The sequence below is a fragment of the Lontra canadensis genome, unplaced genomic scaffold (assembly GCF_010015895.1).
Source record: "Lontra canadensis isolate GAN:19392208 unplaced genomic scaffold, GSC_riverotter_1.0 scaffold12, whole genome shotgun sequence".
Taxonomy (NCBI): Eukaryota; Metazoa; Chordata; class Mammalia; order Carnivora; family Mustelidae; genus Lontra; species Lontra canadensis.
Window position 1 is genome coordinate 24,626,231 of NW_022631006.1, and position 22,334 is coordinate 24,648,564.

Below are 22,334 nucleotides of genomic sequence, written 5' to 3' on the forward strand. Positions count from 1 at the left end.
TCCCAGCCTCTGTGTTGGGTGGGTGCCTTTTAGCTGTGATATGGTAGAGCTTCACGTATGAATGAGAAAATCAGACCTGGTACCTTTCATAGTAGAAGTCCCTTTCTATCCTTGTATGTCAGTGTTCCTGATACTTTAGGGTGCTAATTTTAAGATAGGCATTAATAAGGTTTTCAGACTATTGGCAGTTCCATGTTCATACTTCTTATGGTGATTAGAGTAGGGCTAATGGCATATTAGGCCCTTATTAATTGGTCTTTAATTATTAGAAGATTCAACCATACAATCAGATATCAAATGAAGATAGGCAATTAGGATTGTTGTCAGTTTGTTAGCAGACAAATTTTATAATATATATTTCTTTTTAGAGTTAGACTTGTTTCTTTGAGGAAAAATATTTGGTGGATTTTGTACATAAACAGTATATTAAGGAAAATGTAGGAAGACAGTATTAGGAGCAGTTACGTGTTTTCCTATAGTCAAGAAGGGCAAAGGATCAATATTTTTGACTATTCAATACTTAGGATATAATTTTTTAATGTATTTCCTAATGTCATTCCTCTTAGGAAAGAATTCCTTCTCTTGTAGTTTATTATACTTTGTATAGACTTCTGTCACTTATTTTATTTAAAATGTCCATTCTCGTGCATCCCTCATGGGATTTTAATTTCTTAAGGTCAGCAACTGTGCTGTTTTCAGATGTATTTTCCCCTTCCTGATATAGGATTGGTCACACAGTAGGGTGTTATTTATTGCTGTTTAATAAATACATGAGTAATTTGCCTACCAGTATATCCACACATAGGACAAAGAATGAATACACATATGCATAGATGTAGTTTTAATATTTCCCCTGATTGAAAAGGTAATACACCTGGTTTAAAAATATTTGAGAAGTTATAAAGTTATAAATAAAATAGAAACATGAAATACTGTTTAGAAATAAGCACTATTATAATTTCATCTATTTCTGGTCTTCTTTCCATGCCTATGGCTATTTCTTTTTTAAATCCATATATTTAATATGCAACTTGTGGAAATTTTTTTCACTGAATCTTATAAATAGTTCTTTATATTGCTAACCTTTGAAAATATGTTTTTAATGACTCCTCTGTTTTGACTCTTCTAAATGTATCATGGTTTATTCAGCCATCCTTCTATTACTTGAGATTTTAGGATTTTCAGATTTCTGTTCCAATAACATGAAGAATGTAAATCAGATGAATATCTTTATAAATAAGCTTTTGTGCAAAGTTAGTTATTTTTATAGACTAAATTTCTAGTAGTAAAATATGATATTGCTGGATCTAAGAGAATACACACAATAAGGCTTCTTGATACATACTGCAAAATTGGTTTTCAGAAAGGATGTACTACTAACAGCTTCATCTGCGGTGCATGAATTTATGCAGCTCTCCATATCCTAATCATCTTTGAGTGTTAATCAAATTTTAATCAAATTACACCCATACACGCATATATTTGTTTGACAAAAGTAATTCCAGCTTGTATTTTCTTTGTTTTTCTAAAGGTTGAAATTAGTTATTTGTGTTTATTTTCTTAAAAATACCTAGTAATACTGGGTTTTTACCCTAAAGATACAAATGTAGTGATCCGAAGGGGCACATGCACCTGAGTGTTCATAGCAGCAATGTCCACAATAGCTAAACTATGAAAAGAGCCCAGATGTCCATCAACAGATGAATGGATAAAGAAGATGTGGTATATATATACAATGGAATACTATTTTTTTATTTTTCAAAAGAAAAATCTTGCCATTTGCAACAACGCGGATGAAACTAGAGGGTATTATGCTAAGCAAAATAAGTCAATCTGACAATTATCATACATTCTCTCTGATATGAGGAATTTGAGAGGTTGGGGGGGAGTCCTGGGTAATAGGGAGGGAAAACATGAAAAAAGATGGGACTGGGGAGGGAGACAAAGCATAAGAGACTCAATCTCAGGAAGCAAACTGAGGGTTGCTGGGGGTTGGGAGAGAGGGATAGGATATCTGGGTTATGGACATCGGGGAGGGCATGTGCTATGATGAGTGCTGTGAATTGTGTAAGACTGGTGATTCACAGACCTGTATCCCTGGGGCAAATAATACATTATATGTTGGTAAAAAAATAAATAAAATAGATTCAGGCTAAAAAAAGAAATACCTAGTAATATCTTCTCTCATTTTTACTGTTGGGTGTTAACCTGTTCCTTATTAGTTTGAAAGAGAAAGACATTAACCCTTTGTCATATATGTTACAAAATGGTATTTTTATTTTTATTTGTTACCTTAGTTTTGTTTTGGATAATTGTTGAAGTATAAAAGTACTGTAATTTTATTTAATCAACTTCATTCAATGACAAATATTTATTGAATACTCTGTCATCCCAGGTACTTTTCTAGAGCTGAGGCTACAGGGAAACAGGACTAAGTACCTGCCCTCATAGAACTGAAGACATACATTTAAAAATTAAATTAGTAAATATATGATGTAATTTCAGGTAATGCTATGAAGAAAAGAAAGCCAGGGCAAGGAAATAGTGACAGGGGTAGGAGGGGACAGTGAGAAGATAGTAGGACTATTTCAGAAAGAAGTCCGAGAAGGAAGGCCTGTCTGAGATATTTGAGCAAGACCCTAAAAAAGTAAAGGAAGAAATAATGTAAATATCTATAGGAAGTGTGTCATCGGCATCGGGAAGGAGATTCTGAGATATAAACAAGCTTAAATGTTTGAGTGACAGTAAGTGTAGTGTGGATCCTTGGAATGAGCTGAGAGGATAGTAGTAGGTGGTGATGTCAGAGTAGTTGCGACGTTCCAGGTCATTTAGAACCTTGTATATTGTTCACAAGGAACTTGTATGTTACTCTTAAGTAGTATGGGAAGCCATTAGAGGATCTTTAGTGAGGGAGCATGTTCTGGCTTATATTTTGAATGATCACTGTTTTGTGGATATAAACTGTAGTGAGGAAGCATGGACTTAACGAAAGCCAGTTAGATATCTATTGCAATAGTCCAATTGAAAGTTATGGTGATTAGGACTAGTGGTAATGGTGGAGGAGATGAGAAGGCTTGGAGTTTGAATGTTTTTGGAAGATGGAGCTAATAGAACTATGGCTTAATTGGATGTAGTTCATAAGGGAAAGAGAAATCATGAACAACTCTGAAGATTTTGGGCCTGAACAATAATGGACGTGCAATGTCATTTCCTAAGATGAGGAGCCATATGGAAGGACTTCCGGCAACAAAGGGTATACGTTCCTGAACCAAGAGTTTGTTTTGAAGTGTTCACATTTGAGATACTTAGTAGATCCTCAGATGGGCATTAGAGCAGATATTTGGATTCTGGATCTCAGAGAGGTAGGAGTTATTAACTTACAGATTATATTTAGAACCATCCAACCAAATGAAATTACTGTGGAATGAATATAGCTAGAGAAGGGAAGAGAGCCAAGGACTGAACTCTGGGCACTTTAATTTTTAGAGATAATGAAGAGGGCAAGGCACTATTAAGGGAGAATAAGAAATAGCCATTAAAATAGAAAGAAGAATTCAAGTAAGGTAATGGCAGAGAATGGAACATTGAATTTGGCAAACCTAGTGGTCACTGACTGACATGATAAGAGAGGTTTTAATACACTGATGTGAACTCAAGGTTGCCTGGAGTAGTTTAAAAGAGAATGGATGATGAGGAAGTGGAGAAAAACATATAAACTCTTTTGAAGAGTGTTACTTTAATAGAGAGAAATAATGATACCTGGAAGAGGAGTTTTTGGTAGCTATCACAGCATATTATATAATGATAAACATGAACCAGGAGTAAAAATTGATGGTGCAGGGGAAAACAAAACAAAACAAAAAAAGGTTAGACCCTAAGCTATCTAGATGGAGTAGAATCTCCTGCAAAGGGATGCTTAGAAGCACTTAGGGCTTAGGAGACCATTTGCGTAGGTGGAGGCAGAATCTACAGGTACAGATACCAATAGGTTGATAGAGTTGATGGTCCTTAGATCTTTCAGGCTTTTATGTTCTTTTCTAAATGTTTAGAATGGCTTCCCAAGAGCAGGGAAAAAATCACCTATGTATTCTGGATGGCATGCTTAATTAAAAACACAATACAGTTTGTTTCAAAAGGAAAGAAATGCTGAAGGTCAAGCCACAATCCTCGGCCTTAAGAGCCCAGTGCAGATTTGTAAAATATAATTGCGGAAAAGTCCAAGAGGCTCACTAATATCTCCCAACTTAAGAAGACAAGGATTAGACATGCACTCACAGGTATTCAGACATACTCTGTGGTGCTATAATTAAAACAATGTGGTGCTGACTGAGAAATAGTCAAATCAGTAGAATGAAACAGAATGGACACAGAAGATTTAAATGTGTATAGGAATGTGGTATATGATAAAATTGACAGTGAAAGTTGGTGGGGAGGATTCTCTACATAAAAAATGATAAAGAACAGTTTGCTGACTACTTAGACTGATAGAAATTTTAATCTTTGGTATATCTTCCATGTTGCTAATTTGTTTTTGTTGAGGCCCGTCTGCCAACCATACCTGTGTTCTTTCTTATATCGTAGTACCACCTGCTGGTTCTAATGAAGCTGTCTTTGTACCTGTTTGTGAGTATCTGTGTGCTTCTGCAGATGTTCCCTCCATTGTTACGACTGGCCGAATTGTTCAGATAGCTGCCTGGACTCTCTTCTCAGCAGTCTTGCGTGTGTCTCACATTGACAAAGACTGGGGGAAAGGGTGCTCTAGGCAACAAATGGCCCTGAGATGTGTGCTTAGCTAATCCGCTCAAAGCTGACTTTGTAAATATCTTTTAGTATTTTTTATTTACAAGACAAAGAAGATGATGATAGTCTACCTTAGAGCATTGTTGAAAGCAGTAACTAATATAAATGTTTAATGGTATTAAGCACTGCTGTTTCTACTACTCAGTGATGCCATTGCTGACTTCACTATTTGCTGAGTTGCACTAATACATCTAACACTGATAGTGATGATGTTCTAAGTTGAGTGGTGGCCACTTGTGTCTGAGAGCTCCTGTGGCTCAGCAAAATGCCCAGCTATTGAGGGTCCAGTTTTTGTCTCTAACTTATTACTGACATTCTTATTTTTTATTTTTATCTTCTCTGCCTTTGTTCATTCCAATGACAAGAATATAATTTAATGTGTTCACTCTAAAAATTCTATGAATTGTGTTGAATTTAGCAATAGATATTCATTGTTTGATTCATCATTTATTTTACTGAGTAACCAATTTTTTTTTTTTTTTAAGAATTTGGCACTGGTACATGTCAAATATTTCATTCTTGCTTTCATCAAACATGACTGCAGCTTTCCCCACGGTGGTCATAACTAACTTATTAATTGGAAAATACAGTGGTTCTGTTGAACTTTCCACAGCATGTGACACTTTGTGGATAAGCAAGAGCATGGGTGTGGTTGGCAGACAGGCCTCAATGTAAGGGCTGCTTATTCTGTTGACCAGCTGTGTCTAATTGAATGGAATGATCTTTTTTTTTCACATGTAAAATCAGTTTAATACTATTTTGGATTGCTATAAAGAATAACCAAGACAAGATATACAAATTGCGGAGCACAAATTTTGGTATATACTAGGCACTTGGTAGTATCTTTCCTTTTCATCAGAATAGTATTAGTGCAATTAACAAGTCCGGAAATGACAGATGCTGGCGAGGATGCGGAGAAAGGGGAACCCTCCTACACTGTTGGTGGGAATGCAAGCTGGTGCAACCACTCTGGAAAACAGCATGGAGGTTCCTCAAAATGTTGAAAATAGAACTACCCTATGACCCAGCAATTGCACTGCTGGGTATTTACCCTAAAGATACAAACGTAGTGATCCGAAGGGGCACGTGCACCCGAATGTTTATAGCAGCAATGTCTACAATAGCCAAACTATGGAAAGAACCTAGATGTCCATCAACAGACGAATGGATAAAGAAGATGTGGTATATATATACAATGGAATACTATGCAGCCATCAAAAGAAATGAAATCTTGCCATTTGCGACAACATGGATGGAACTAGAGGGTATCATGCTTAGCGAAATAAGTCAATCGGAGAAAGACAACTATCATATGATCTCCCTGATATGAGGGAGAGGAGATGCAACATGGGGGGTTAATGTGGTAGGAGAAGAGTAAATGAAACAAGTTGGGATTGGGAGGGAGACAAACCATAAGTGACTCTTAATCTCACAAAACAAACTGAGGGTTGCTGGGCAGAGGGGGGTTGGGGGGGGTTATGGACATTGGGTAGGGTATGTGCTATGGTGAGTGCTGTGAAGTTTGTAAATGTGGAGATTCACAGACCTGTACCCCTGGGGGAAAAATATATATATATATATGTTTATAAAAAATAAAATTAAAAAAAAAAAAAAAAAGAATAGTATTAGTGCATGCACCGATTACTCTGTCCTTATTTACTCTTATATTACTCTTATTATCATGACCACTCTTTTCCAGTGTCTTCACTGAAGTCTCTTTCTTACATTTACAGTCCTTACATTTTACTGTACCCTCACATTCTTACCCTGAGCTCTCTTCTCACTCATGTCCTGCTGCTTTGGGGTTCTTGTTTGCTCCTGCAGCTTTAAGTTCTCTTATATATCAAGAACACCCACATCTTTTTCTATATGCTCTTGGGCACCAGAGTATTTAATATGTCTAATAGTCTTTTCTACTTTGGATACTTAGCAAACAAACTGGAAAAACATATACAAAGTAAAATAAACTTATCGTTTTGTTTTAAGACATGTAGTTCCTAGCTAATAGTCACTTGGTCCCACCCTCTATGTGTGCTCCTGGTCTCTGCTGGTAGTTCCCAAGTTTTATTGATATTGTCTTTAAATTCTTTTGGGAATTTAGCTTCTTACCTGCATCCATCAATTCTTTCAGACTAAGCTCCTCTTTCTCGACTCTCCAGTTTACCCTTAACACTGTCACCAGTCTGTCTTTCCACTTGTAAATATGATCCTATCTTACTTCTTAATATCCTTAGCATGATCCGAAAGAAATGAAAATAATATATTCACACAAAGACATGTAGGAAAATTCATAGCAGCTTTATTCACAAGAACCACCAATTGAGAAGCAAACCAAATAACCATCAATAAAAGAATGGATAAACAATTGTGGTATATCCATACAATGGATTAAAATGGAATACAAAGGAATGAGCTGTGGATACACCTGGATCAATCTCAAAATCATACCGAGTGAAAGAAGCTAGAAACAAAAGGATATATATTGTATCTATATATTGTATCATTACTATATGTGTAACATTTGAGAAAATGCAAACTAATGCGTAATGATATAAAGTAGATTAGTAGTTGCCTGAAGCCAGGAATGAAGGGAGGGTTGGGCTGTAAAGAGGCTCAAGGTATGATTTGGGTATAATCAAAATGATTTGTACTTTGATTGTGGTGGTGGTTTCACTGGAATAGACATTTGTTAAAACAATGAATTGTGTACTTTAAATAGATACAGTTTATTGTGTGTTAATTGTGCCTCAGTAGAGTTACTTTTAAAAATGTGTACAGCGAAGGGCTCTTCATTGCCTTCAGGATGCAGGCCACATTTCTGAACAGTCTCATCCCAAATTTTTCTAGCCTTTTTTTCCTTCCGTTTCTTAATGCATGCTTTAAGAATGCATTAAGTTATTAATGCATTACTGCAGCTACTCCATACTGTTGACCATCCCTTATATGTCAAGCCCCTTATTTTGTTGCTTAAGTGAATAACTAAAGAACAATGACAATTAGCATTATTGTTGGAGAAGCTTACATGACTGGTTAAGCTTGGCAGTATTTGGTGAGCACTGTGGTATAGTTCTCCAGGCTAGAGACTTGGTTTTGATGATGTACCAAGAAGTTATCGTTCTCTCTAGTATACATTAATACAAATCAAAGCTGTTTAAGACTGTGTAAACTGGAACATCAGTTCATTCATTTATAATGGAAGCATTTGTGTTAAAAGGATGAGAACGCTTGTTTTGATGGATTAGCATAATGTTTCTGGGTTTGAAAGTAATAAGGCAACCTAAATTAGAATCTAAACGTTGCTCAGTGGTCATAGAATTGTATCATAGGAAGGTGGTCTGAATGTGACCAGATTTTTGGAGCCCAGATTCTGTGTTAGTTATTTTCTCTAACACATTCATATTTATTTCCATTATAGCACCAGGTGATTTATTTGGCTGTCTTCATGCAGCCTCAGTTTATCTTTGATTCTAGTAATCATCTTCTTTGATTCTTAGTTGACACTTCCACTGCTGTTATTTTGCTATTATTGTTAATTTTTAAACTTTTTTCTCCCAGGAGATATAGGTCATGGATCAGGGCCTGAGCTTACTAGCTTTATATTTTTTATGGAGTAGATTGACTCTGTTATATCTTTACCTTTTAAAGGTCTATTTTGCCTTTCTTTGAAGTTAGTAGTATGTTCTAAATGATTAAGGATTCAACTAAAGTCTTACTTAGCCTTAGTTTATTCAGGACTCACTATGTTGGAAAAGTTTGTTGCAACTGGACTGTAGAGTTGAGTGTTAAGGGTTATATATTAGTCATGGTTCTCTAGAGAAAGAGGGAACTGAGGATATATAAAGATGTAGAGAAAGAAATTTATTATGAGAGATTATCATCTGATTATGGAGGCTAAGAAGACCTATGATCTGCCATTTGCAAGCTGGGGACCCAGAATGCTGGTGACATGGTTTTAGTCCAAACCCAAAGGCCTAAGAACCAGGGCAGCCAATGGTATAAATTTCAGTGCAAGTTCTAAGGCCCAAGAACCAGAAGTGCCAATGTCTGAGAGCAGAAGAAAGTGGATATCCTAGCTCAAGCAGAGAGTAGATTCATTCTTCCTCTACCTTTTAGTTCTATTCAGGCCTTCTATGGATTGGATGATACCCACCTCAATGGTTAGGGTTATCTTCTTTACTTAGTTTACCAGTTCAAGTTATAAAAAATCTCTTCAAGTGATAATGAGCAAGAAGTTAATGCCCAGAAATGAAAGGGTTTTTTCTGTCAAGTTAGGCCTTTGTCCCATAGTAGTAATAGTAGTGGTGGTGGTGGTGGCAGTATTCAGTAGTAGTAGTAACAGAAGTAGTTATATAAGTAGTAGTAATAATGACGAAGATTATGATAATGACAGAAGAAAATACTGGGTGCTTACTAGGTGCTGGACACTGTTATCTGGATTATTTTACTCAGTCTTCATAGTAACCCTAGAAAATAGGAACTGTTATTATCCTCACTGTGAATAAGGAAACTGAAACAGGAAAATTATCTAACTTGTTCAAAGTCACAGAGCTAGTAGGTGTTAGGGCTGGTTTTTTAGTGGGTAGTAGTAGTCCGGTTGTTGAACAAGTCATTCGTTAGATCTATGTTTAGATTATGATCTCCCAGATGGAGAATTTGACTATCCTAATGTCAGCCCTGCCTTGCACTGTTGTTGTTAATCTCCTTCAGATCAAGAGTAGGCAGATATGAATAGTGGGTTCATAACATTTGACCTCATCTGTTTATTCTAAGTTATTTTGTACATTTGGCAGCAGCAAAACCACACTGAGTCTTTAGCTTTATCTCTGTTTCCTGCAAGGGAAGAGCCTTTATACAACTGGATACAGTTGTGTGTGTGTGTGTGTGTGTGTGTGTGTGTGTGTAATGGAATATTATATATATGATGGAATATTATTCAGTCATTAAAAAAGAATGAAATTTTGCCATTTACAACATAAATGGACTTAGAGGATATAATTCTGAGTAAAATAAGCCAGTCAGAGAAAGACAAATACCACATGATTTCACTCATATGGAGAATTTAATAAACAACATAAATGAACAAAAGAGAGAGAGAAAAAAAAGACAAATCCCAAACAGACTCTTAACTATAGGGAACAAACAGACTGTTACTAAAGGAGAGGTGGGTGAGGGGAGAGATGGGTGAAATAGGTGAATGTAGAAGGTTAAAAGTACACTTGCCTAGATGAGTATGGATCTGATGGATAGAAGTGTCAAATCACTGTACTGTACACCTGAAACTAATATTACACTGTATGTTAACTATACTGGAATTAAAATCTTTAAAAATTAATAAAAGATTCTTACATTAAAAAAAGGTAATGATTTGGATTTAGGCCTCGTTTGGAAGAATAGTCCAAATTCAGTTTGACATATAATTCTAGAGGTGATTACTTAGGTATTACCAAATAGAAAATAAAAGAGATGGAAATAGTAGATAATTCCAGAGGAAAAATGTAGACTATGAAGAATTAAATAATAATTATTTAGGGTGGTGAGCATTAAATGAGAATCATAGAATGATAGTACATTTTTAATGGATAATAAATGCCAATTTTATTTTAACCATGTCTTGACTTAACATTAACTTGAAGTTAAAAGAGAAAACTTGACAGTGGCTCTCATCTTTTTTTTCTTGATGTACAGAGAAATCCATACAAACACACACACATACAATATTCAGTACTTGACATTTTCTTATGGCAGAACTTATAAACAACTATATGGTTAGGAATATAACTGATCTTTATCTTTTGAGACACTGTTCACTACTCTGATCTGTGTATTTATTCAGGAACACTATGCCTTGACCTTTTCTAATGAATACAATGACTTTTATGAAAAGAAACTGACTAGGAAGTGAAGAGAAAGGTTATAAGCAAATGCTCTCACAGATTTGCTAAACTAGGGAAGTAAAGGAAATAGCTTTTTTCCTGTCATCCTTATCTAATAGAATCATTTTATTTTTGGGATGTTGGGGCAGATATTTCTTTATCATTTTGGAGGGGAAACTTTAAATTGGCTTTATCTCCAAAGACATGAGAGATTCCTGTTGTGCATTTAGTTGTTTACTTATTATGACATCCTATTAGGACACACTCCGTTATTTCAGTATGTCTTGAAGTATTACATACGTTTTTATGTGAGACACTATTGCTTTTCTTTGTAGATTTGCAAGTATGGAAAGGGTATTAATAATGAAGTCATCTCTCTCAAGTAGTTTCTTCTATACTGTATATACTGGGATAGATTTTCTTTTATGCCTATTCAGAGAATTTCTGTTCAGTTTGTTATTAGTAATTACCCCCTAGTCACTTTCTTCCTGTTTTCTAGATAACAGTTCCCTAGTGTATACCTGTATTGTATATTATTCTTCCCTAAGTATACTATCTTATACTTCCTTACATTAAATCTCATCTTAGACCTGTCCATCTAAATCTCCAAGTTCTCTGTATCCATATATGTACTTGATTGATCTCTTCTTTATTTTTTTAACTGTCCTAGCTTTATATCATTGCAAACTTGATCATATTTGAATTTACATCTCCATCATTAATGAGCATGCTGTGTAGACTAGTTCTCTTTCCTATGAGACTCTGCTGGATGTAGTGCTGGGTGTTCTCAGTTGTAACTCTGTTGATGATAATTCATTGTTTCCTTCTCATCATGGAATTTTTTTATCCATTGTCCTATACTGTTATTCAGGTAATCCCTCTTCCATCTCTGCTTCCTGGATGCTCCTATTAATCACCTTTTGTGAGATACAAATAAAAAATCATTGTGTCTCCTTTTGTACTTATCCCACTGCTTATTTTTCTTTTAAAGTTACTCAGTCTGAGAAAATATTGTCCTTAAATAGAAATTTCTCAAAAATTTCAACTGAACATCATTGAATCTTTAAAAATATGTTAAGTGAGAAAACATTTGAAAGTACCATCTAAGTCTGCCCAGTCTACAGAAAGTAGTCTCTAGTTATTTGGATTTTAAGTAAAAAGAATGATTATTTTTCCCACAGCTGAGAGTATGACTTAAATCTATGTATGTAGTTTTTCTGAATGTGGATTGCATTTTCATAAATTATTCTGCTTCAAGATGGTTTTCTAGATGATACACAGTTCTTTAATAATTTTCAGAGCAAGATGCATAGCCACACTTTATTTATTTTTAAAGCTATATTTTTTCTTTTATTTTCAGGAAAAAGAAGAAGTAGAGGGGATATCAGTAGGTGCTATACTTTCTGACTATCAGCGTGTTCGAGTAGAAAATGTGTAAGAGAACATTTATTTTTTCTATATTTTATTTTATTTTTAAAAACTTGTCCTATATTTTAAAATTACATGTATTTTAAGAATGGGAATAAATTAAAAATATAATTGTATCCAAATAATAAGTAAAATGTATATTCTACATGCTTCATGGACATAGTAACTACCTATGTTATCTAAATAACAAAAGTTGCACTTTTACTTTTTTTCTATCCTAATATCACACATGGAGAAAACTCCAACTTCCTCACCATAAGGAAAAATAAATTACTTATAATAAAAAATCAAGGCGAAGATTTTTTAAAGTCAAAAGTATTGTTTCAGTTTCCTTATTTGAATCAGTATGCCTTTTTAATCCCTTTTAACTCATCAATCATTGTTAATAAAAATCAGCTAGTAAAATGAATGCAGTGATACCTTTTTTAAAAATGTATTTATTTATTTTAGAGAAAGAGAAAAGGGGAGGGGGTAGGGAGAGAGAAAGCCAAGAGGGCTCCTCACTGAGCATGGAGCCTGATGCAGGGCTCAATCTGAGGGCTCTGAGATCAGACCTGAGCTGAAACCAAGAGTCAGGTGCTTAACCTATTACATCATCCAGACACACCAGGAATGCAGTGGTATTTTAAAGAGGAAAATTAAAAAAGCTTATTAAGGAATCTTTCCTTCTTTGGTCTTTAGAATTCAACTCTTGGCCAAAAATATTCATGTGATTAAAATACTTATATAACAAAGCATTCAGCTTTCAAGGACTTTTTAGATTATTGCTCTCTTCATCTTTCTCACCCTTCAAAGGATGTAGCAATGGTAAAACATTGTATCTCCAGATACCAAAATAATCAATTCTACTCATCTATTCAAAAACCATAAAGTATAATGATAATATTGGTTATTTAATGTTGGCTTGTAAAACATCATCTGAATTTATTTTTCATTTTTAGTTTATTTGGGTAAATAAAATACTGAATAGAAACTGTATATATGATTATATTAGCAAAAAGGAAAATAGGGACTCCAGTATTAATCTTCAGTACAGCTTGACCTAGAAATAAGTAATTTTGCCATTCAAAATGATAAATGGAATTCAGATAAAGTTTGTATTTGTGTAATAGTTTTATATTCTTGACAAAGACACATTCATATTGACTATCACATAAAAAACTTATGTATTAAAAAAATATATATTAATTGGCTTGAAAACTTTTTTTTAAATTGCATTTATTTTATCTCTTAATTTTGCAGTGAATTTAAGGCAGTCAAAAATCCAGAATTTTTAGGGGCATCTGGCTGTCTGAATCGGAGGAGCATATTTCTCTTGATCTCTCAGGGTTATGAGTTTGTGACACTTGTTGGGTGTAGAGATTACTAAAAAATAAATAAATAAAAGTAAAACTTTTTTAAAAATCCAATTTTTAAAAAATAAAAGAAAGAAATATAGGACAATGTATAATTAAATGAAGAAGAATATGATGCTCTCAAATTTGGGGGGTATCAGTATCTCTGGAAAAGGGAAAGTGGAGGTGGAAGTTGGGGGAGGTCATATGTGTAGTTTGAAAAAGATTTCCTTACATTCTGCTCGCCTACATTTGAGAACGACTGATCTACAGATGGAGATGGATTGCATATCCCTTAAACCATATGTTAGAAATACTATTTTCATCAAGTTTTAGGTCGTATTCTCTGAGAATTATTTAGTTTACAAATCTGTGTTTTTTAATAAGTTCAAGCCCACATGGTTTAATGGGTAGCCAAACTATAGATGGGGCTGACATTTATTTATGGAAGTTAAAAGCCAAATGAAAATGTGCTCCTGATTAGGAAGCTGCCTTATATCTATACGGGAGCAGGGTCCAGAACATACCCATAGACAGAGGCAGGATTTTTCTTAAGACAGTCTCAGGTGCACTTTAACACATGGTTAAAGTACTCAGATTTTATAGAATAAACCATATCTCCACTAATTTTATCCTTGAAATTTTTAAAAAATTGTTACTGGGAGTCCCTTGGTTTATAGTCTCAGTTTTGAATTAGCCTGTCTTCAGTTTGTAGTTTGTATTGCATCAGTGTATTTTCAAGATATAAAATATTTAATAAATATCACAAGCTCAAATGCAATAGTGACTTACAGAGGAAGTGTATTTGAGCCATGATACTTTGAACTGTTAAAGAATTTAAATAAGCAAAAAAGCTTGACTTAAGTCTGGAAATAGTCAAAAGATTATGGCTATCAAAGCAAAAACCAAGAATTTTACAATAAAGATAGTAAGAGAATAAGGTTTTTTCAGTTTAAAAAATCTTAGCTAAAAGAGGTAGAGAGATTGTTTTGATTGGTAGATGTTAAGTGCTGGTGGGAGGACAGCTAAAATTATAATGCCTTTGTTACATGGGGACTTTCAGTTTTATTATTTTTGTATTTATTAACTGCCTCAACATTGATTTAGATACTCTGGGACATTTTACAAAGGGTAAGCATGTAAAGCAGTCTGTAGTAGGAAGGTTTTGGTGTCTTTGAAAGTCAGGGTATATATACCTGGAAAAAGAAAAGTAATATTTTTTTTAAAGATTTTATTTATTTATTTGACAGACAGAGATCACAAGTAGGCAGGGAGGCAGGCAGGGGCGGGGGCGGGGGAAGCAGGCTCCCCGCTGAGCAGAGAGCCCATGCGGATGCAGGGCTGGATCCCAGGATCCTGACCGGAGCCAAATGCAGAAGCTTTAACCCACTGAGCCACCCAGGTGCCCCGAGGAGTAATATTTTTAAGGCCATGGTATGAGTAAATGACCAAATATGTGGTGTGTTTATTACGTATTGGGGTTTGCTGAGAGAAAGATTATTGTGGGCTTGAATAGTCAGCAGGGCAAACTTATAGATGCTGAGTTTTAGAGCTATGTTTTTTATTTGAAATCTGATCTCAGCCACTTACTCTGACCTGGGCAAGTCACTTGGCTTTAACTGCCATTTATTGAAAATCTATTTTATCCAGGCATTGTGCTGTTTTCTTTATCTTTACTTCTTTTAATCAGTTATAGTCCTCCTTGAGAAAGTGACGTTTAAGCTAAGGCATAAAACAAGTGAAGAAGGTAGGAAACATGGCTAGTATATTAGACAAGAGTAGGGAGGCCAGTGGTGGTGGGTTGGAGTAAAGGGAAAGCAGTAGGAGATGAGCTATGCGCTAACCAGAGTGAGATCCATGTAGGTCTCTTGCAAGGACTTTTATAAGGAGTGATGGGGAGGGTTTGAGATGAGGAATCCCGTGATTCATTTTATGTCTTAAAAGGATTATACTGGCTGCTCCATTGAAAACTGATTTTGAACAAGCAAAGATAGAAGCAGGGAAAGAAGTTAGAGGGATACTGACATCAAAGATAATGGTGGCTCAGACCTGGGTGTTAGCAGTGGTATTGGTGAGGAATGATCATGTTGTGTGTTATGGTAGATTGGGTGAGAAATGTGAAAGAAAAAAAAAAAGAGAAGTAAAGGATGGCTTCACTTTCTAATTTCTTAATCTTCTCAAGAACTTTGAAAGGAGATATTTTTGTTCCTATTTATGAACTAGGAAACTAAAGACATAGAGTTTAGTTAACCTGTCAAAGTCATGTAGCTAGTGAGTGCCAGAGGAGATTTCAAATGCAGATTTGTCTTGACTCCAAAACCATATATATTCTATTGCACCATAATGTAAAATATGTAATACAATGCTCAATATATTGTACTTTTTGTCCTTATTATTATTTTTCATTCAAAGTCAAATTCTTTTTAAAAAATGTCAAAGTTAGTAGAGAAGGGGTGCCTGGGTGGCTCAGTGGGTTAAAGCCTCTGCCTTCGGCTGAGGTCATGATCCCGGAGTCCTGGGATCAAGCCCCGCATAGGGCTCTCTGCTCAGCAGGGAGCCAGCTTCCCTTCCTCTCTCTCTGCCTGCCTCTGCCATTTGTGATCTCTGTCTGTCAAATAAATAAATACAATCTTAAAAAAAAAAAAAGTGGAGAAGAATAGTTCATGTAACCATAGGTATTGTAAATTTAATCAACATATGATTGTTTTATTAGGTTAAGTTGATTTGCCTGTTTTACATATGCTTCACAATTTTGATACCTAAGGAAGTTCTAAGAACAAGAATAATCATCCATCGGCATTTGGAAGCTTTTTAGCATAGATTTCTAAACTTAGAGTCTTACTAAAATTAATATTTCTAATCTGCCTGGAGATTTCATTTTATCTGTTTATGCATAGCCTATGGAAATTAAATATATTTATGTTGTATATATAAACTTCATTATGCAAAACATGTTTTTTAAAGCATTTTAAAATGCTAAAATCCTTGAGAGAAGCATTATGTTTAAAATCAAAGTAATTGCTCTGGATCCAAGTATAGAACATCAAGATATCATCTGATTTTTTTCTTTTTATTTTATAGGTGTAAAAGGCTTAATCTCCAGCCTTTAGCTTACCTTTGGCAGAGAAACCAGGAAGATTTGCTCCGAGAGATGATATCGTCTAATATTCAAGCAATCATCATTAAAGTAGCAGCTTTGGGTATGTAGCCAGACTTTAAAGGGAGTTATCTGTTACCACACAGATAATCTGTGTTCACTAATAAACAGTTACAACAGAAAAGGGAGAGTAATTTAGAATGTAAAAATGTGGAGTCACAACTGAACAAATTGACTAGGGGGAAGTTTAAAATGGGCTTTTGACCATTTACCAAAGTGATTACAAGTGAGCCTCATCATTTTCTTTTTTAAATGTATAACTGCCTCTAAAATTGTTATTGTATTTTGGTCCTTCGATTAAAGTTCTTTTTATAGGATTCAGAACACAGGTTCATAGGAAATGGGATAAGAAGGTTGGTTTCTTTCTTTTTTCTTTTTTTTTGAAATTTTTTAAAATCTGTATTTGGCACAACATATCATATTTTTCATATTTTCTTAAACATTTTGAATATGCTAAAATAGAGTGATTGGCTTTGTGGTGTCAGAAATAAGCGGAGTAGTGGGTTTTTGTAGGGGATGGTAAAAAAATTATATTTGCGAGAATGTCATTTGATCAGTTAGCATGGATACAACAGGCAGGTGGTAATGTGATTCAAATATGGATATTATATACGAACACACTTAATTTGTTGTTTTGAATTTTTATAATTATGTTCACTTTCAAGAAACCGTAGGGTTTGAGCTCAATACATTTATTTCACGAACCTATTACAGTAAATGCCCTGGAGCCTCAGGTTTCTCAAAGCCTAAATCATGTACCTCATTTGCAAGTTTACATTGCTGATCTCTGAAATAGCAAGGTCTCAAGCTGTGGAAGATTTTAAAGACAAATTCACATTTTAAACAACATTAAAAGAAAGATCCCATAATATTTCTCCTTGGTGAACATGAAGCTACTCTGTCCTTGTTGAAGGTGAAATGTTGTCTGTAGTGGAAAGTGTTATATAGAGAACCTGAAGTGAATCTCCTCAGCTGTTAACAAGAGAAAGATCGAGGTGGGGTATTCTCATTTTTGAGAAAAGGTTGCTCAGCAACCCCTATGATTGAAGTTCTCACTATAGATATATTTGTCCTCTGAGTTTCTGTATAAATCTATACAGAGTATGTTTTCTTGCTTTCTCTTTGTCTGTTGCTCTCTCTTTTGGATTGCCTAACACTGCCTACTTTGTAATAAAGTTCATGTGACACCTCACTGGACAGTACACGTTCTGTCACTTTTACTAGAATGGAGTGGAGAATGGAATGGATTAGAACCCAGAGAACCTACCTCATTAGAAAGAAAGAGCCATATGATATAACCTCTGTGACACCTTTATTATAGGGTAACTGATACTGTGTGGTTTTTTTTTTCATTTGTCTATATGCATGTGTGTGTGTCTTTATGGAGGAGTTAGAGATGGTGTTTAACTGTACTAAACTTTTAGATAAAGTATAAAACTGAGCTAATTTGTCTTCAACATTCGAATGACAAAAGTATAGATCTGATTTTAACATTTATAGTACATAGTTTCTATTGATTACCTAAAGGTGTGAAATGGTAAGTTATTCTTGAGAACACTGTTAAGGAATGGTTTATTATTGAGTGGGACATTATTTCTAAGAATATAAAAACATAAATGATGTGAAATAGGTTTCCAAGCTTTCTTCCCTGCCTATTTAAAATTTTCAGAAAGGATTTTAATCAAAAAGTGGGACAATAGGACCTTTCTGTAGGGAGAGGGATTCAGCAAAATTTTGTGGCCCATTAGATTATAGGAGTGGTTCTTAGAAAAGCATCAGTTCTACATGGCTGAATAAAAATGTATTTCTCATAATTGTGTGACATAACCTTGGTCTCTTGTAGCCATCAGTGAACTCATGAAATCTGCACATTAACAACTTAGTGTTTTAAGAAGTTTCTGGGTTTTAGAATTATTTAAAGAACCTTGTATACATTGTATTTAAGAACAATACTGACTTTTAGAAATACTTTTTTTTAATTGTATATTACATGAAAATTATATGAGTAATTACATGAAAACTACATGAATATTCTTGCCAGATAATGTTAAAATTTTCTAGATAAAGTTTCCATGTGTTTCTGTTCTCTCCTTTCTCTCCAGCTACTCCCTTTCCCAGAGATATGTACCAGAAGTAATAACTGATCATCTTTCTAGATCGCATTTTTATTTTCTATATGTATTGTATATGAGTAGAAATGCTATGATTGTTTTATGGGATTTTTTTTTATAAACATTACATAAATGGTATCATACTCTGTATTGGTTGACAGCTTGACTTTTTTACTCAACAGTATGTCTTAGGGATTTTTGTCCATGTCATTAAATGTAGATTTACCTTAATTGAGTCCTCAAACAGTTAGTGCCTTGGTAGTCTTGAGTCTTAGTCCAAAGGCTGCTATGAACCTGATCTAATAAATAACTCAAAATCCTAAGCTATTTTTTTCTGGTTTTTTTTTTTTTAAATTCCAGAATAGATAGCATACAATGGTAGTTTCAGGTGTACAATATAGTCAGTCAACTATTCTATACTTAGTACTCATCAAGATAAGCGTACTTTTTTTATGTTCATATATGTACATATAGCACATTATTAGTTTTTGATGCTGTGTTCAATGATTGAGTGGACTTTTAATCCCCTTCATAGGATATTTGTCCTATCCCCTACCCCCACCCATCTCCTCTCTGATAACCATCAGTTTGTCCTCTATAGTTAGGAGTCTTTTTTTTTTTCCTTTGTTCATTTGTTTTGTTTCTTAAATTCCACATATGGGTGAAAAATCATAAGGTACTTGTCTTTCTCTGACTGATGTATTTTGCTTACAATTATACCCTCTAAGCCCATCCATGTTGTTGCAACTTTCTTTCTTCTGGCTGAGTAATATTCCACTGTGTGTATAACACACACACACACACACACACACACACACACACACACACTTCATCTACAGATGGACACTAGGTCTCCTTCCATGATTTCGTTATTGTAAACAATGCTGCAATAAGCAAGGGGTACATATATCTTTTCGAATGAGTGTTTTCATATTCTTTGGGTAAATACCCAGTAGTGCAATTACTGGATCATATGGTAATTGTACAAAATCCTAAACTACTTAAAGGAATACTATAACATCTAATACATAGGAATATAAAATTCCCAATGCCTTGCATTTAAATTGCCAGGCATGCAAAGAAGCAAAAACATTTGGTTGATACTGAGAAAAACAATCAGAATAGACCAGATTTGGAATTAGCTTGCAAGAAAGTTAAAACATCTCTTATATATGCTTAGTATGCTCAAAAAAAGTCAAATTATGATTATGACAAGGAAAATGCAAAATAATAAAAGACCTAAATATAACTTCAAAAATGCATTATCTGAAATGAACAATGCATGGCAATTAGACATTGCAGAAGAGATGAGTAAACCTGAAGACAAATAAAACTGTCAAAAATGAAGCATAGAGGGAAAAAGAAGGGCCTAAAAATAATTAAGACAACATTAGACTGTATCAGGCAGCCTAACAAGTGGTAGAGCCCCAGGAGAGGGAATGAGGAGAATATTTGAAGAAATAATGACCAAAAGATTCTCCCAGTTTGATGAAAACTGTAAATTTACAGATCCAAAATTTCAGTCAACCCCAAACAGAAGAAACGTGAAGAAAATCACAAAGCACATCATAATTGAATTGCTGAAAACCAGTGGTAAAGAAAGAATCCTAAGGCAGCCAGTGTGGAAGATTAATTTTAGGGGCACCTGGTTGGCTCAGTGGGTTAAAGCCTCTGCCCTCGGCTCGGGTCATGATCCCAGAGTCCTGGGATCGAGCCCCGAATCGGGCTCTCTGCTCAGCAGGGAGCCTGCTCCCCCCGCTTCTCTCTGCCTGCTTGTGATCTCTGTCAAATAAATAAATAAAATCTTTAAAAAAAAAAGATTAATTTTATGCAGAAAGCAAAGATAAAAATGTCAGCAGACTTTGCTTCAGAAACTATGCAAACTGGAAGATGAGAAGACATCTTTAAGTGATGGAAAATCAATAAAAATTACCAAGAATTTTATGCTCAGTAAAAATAAATTTCAAAAATGAAGATCAGATGAAGACACTTTCAGATGTACAAAAGTTGAGAGAATTCATCACCCACGGATCTGCACTATGTACCAAAGGAAAGTAGTATCAGTGCACTAAACACAATATTAATACCGTAAGTTTGACAGTGCATGTTCTTAAAGACTCTTACGGTTGTGTCATAGCTTCATCCATGTAGACAAATTTAGGTCTGTCTGTAAACGGACGGGCATGTGGTCTGTGATTATCTGTTGAATTCTATAGTGTCAGCCTGGGAGTGAGTCCAAGGAGATATGTTAACAAGGCTGCTGTTTTTACTGGCCCTATGGATTTATAATGCATCTACTGAACCAGAAAGACCAATTACAGGGGAAAGGATATGGGTCAAACAGATAATAAATGGAAATGGAGGGAATCATAGGAAATAGAAAGGTGCCTATAAGTGAATTACAATTCCATGGAGGGGTGAAATCATGTGTCCTCTTTGCCAGGACCTTTGAGCTAGAGAATTTTAGATATCCCTCTCAGATCTGATGCTGACTATTTAACTGATGTCAAGAGAAACTCGGACCTATTTTTGCAGAGAAGGGAAGTTGCCGATGTACAAGCTCTATCTAAAGATTCCACCTGGATAATTTGAAGCAACTAAATGACAGAGTGCCACTTGATGACTCAATGCAGGGGTAGTTTATTACAGTTACCACTCAGTTACTGGTTTAAGGGTAATAGTTACCATTCTGGTCATGTTTCTGCTGACTTGATAATTACTGATGAATTATATAGTGGGAGATTCTGAACAGTGGAGCTTTTGCTCTTTTTGGGGGAATAAATCAAAACAGTATGTTGCTAAGACATCTACCTAGGTTTAATGGAAAACAGATTTCTACTGCCTGCCATAGCTTGGTCTAGTCCTTTGAATACAAAATACATCAGTGAAAGTAGAATTTATTTAAGGAAACACCACCCTTGAAGGAGATAAATTTGGAGGAGATACAGTGAATCAATATTACTGATAACTCCTTTGTGAAGTTATATAAAATACATTTATGGAAAACCTATGACACCCAGATAGAGCTAGCTATATTTGGTATAATATACCAATTGATGACCTCATTGAACTTCATTGGTTATTTTTGTGTGAAAACCATTTTCCTAAATTCAGAGCTATTACTAATATACTATGGTAATAACCCATGTTGTAACTTGATTGCTCTTCCCTCCTCTGTGCCACATGTTCTGTAGGGATTTGGGGTACTGCATTAGACCAAAATCATCCTGAAGTTCATTGTGATGAAGAGGACTTGCTAGTCCAAGTAGAGACACTAGAGGGAGCTCTCTTCCAGGAGACTGGCTGCATCTAGAACGGGCCCTGGAGGGACAACAAAGCTTTAAATGACTGGACTAATAGAGTATTTTACTTTAATGGAACATCGTGTCAGTCAGCAGTGCAGGGAGAGGGCTTGTGGCCTTGCCCAGGAAAGACTATTTAATATTCTAATCATTATGGCAGTTGATGTTTTTAAAGATTAATGATCAGGAGTATCAGAAGCCAAGCGAAGGATTCCAACTGTGGGAATACTGTGGTTAGTCTAGGTTATGGTGGAACATTACTAGACAGTGTGGCCTTTCTGCTTGTTTTCTAATGGCCTAGGGTACCAGAGATATAAAGGGGATTGTCT

General features: G+C 35.0%; 1 protein-coding gene across 1 annotated transcript in view; it reads left to right on the forward strand.

Annotated features, from left to right (window-relative positions):
• DPH6 (diphthamine biosynthesis 6) overlaps positions 1-22,334 on the forward strand; it is a 180,625-nt gene that overhangs the window by 99,003 nt on the left and 59,288 nt on the right. The window contains exons 4-5 of the mRNA XM_032856899.1: positions 12,034-12,107; positions 16,517-16,635. Of these exons, the coding sequence (XP_032712790.1) occupies positions 12,034-12,107; positions 16,517-16,635 (193 nt within the window). The remainder of the gene's footprint in view (positions 1-12,033; positions 12,108-16,516; positions 16,636-22,334) is intronic.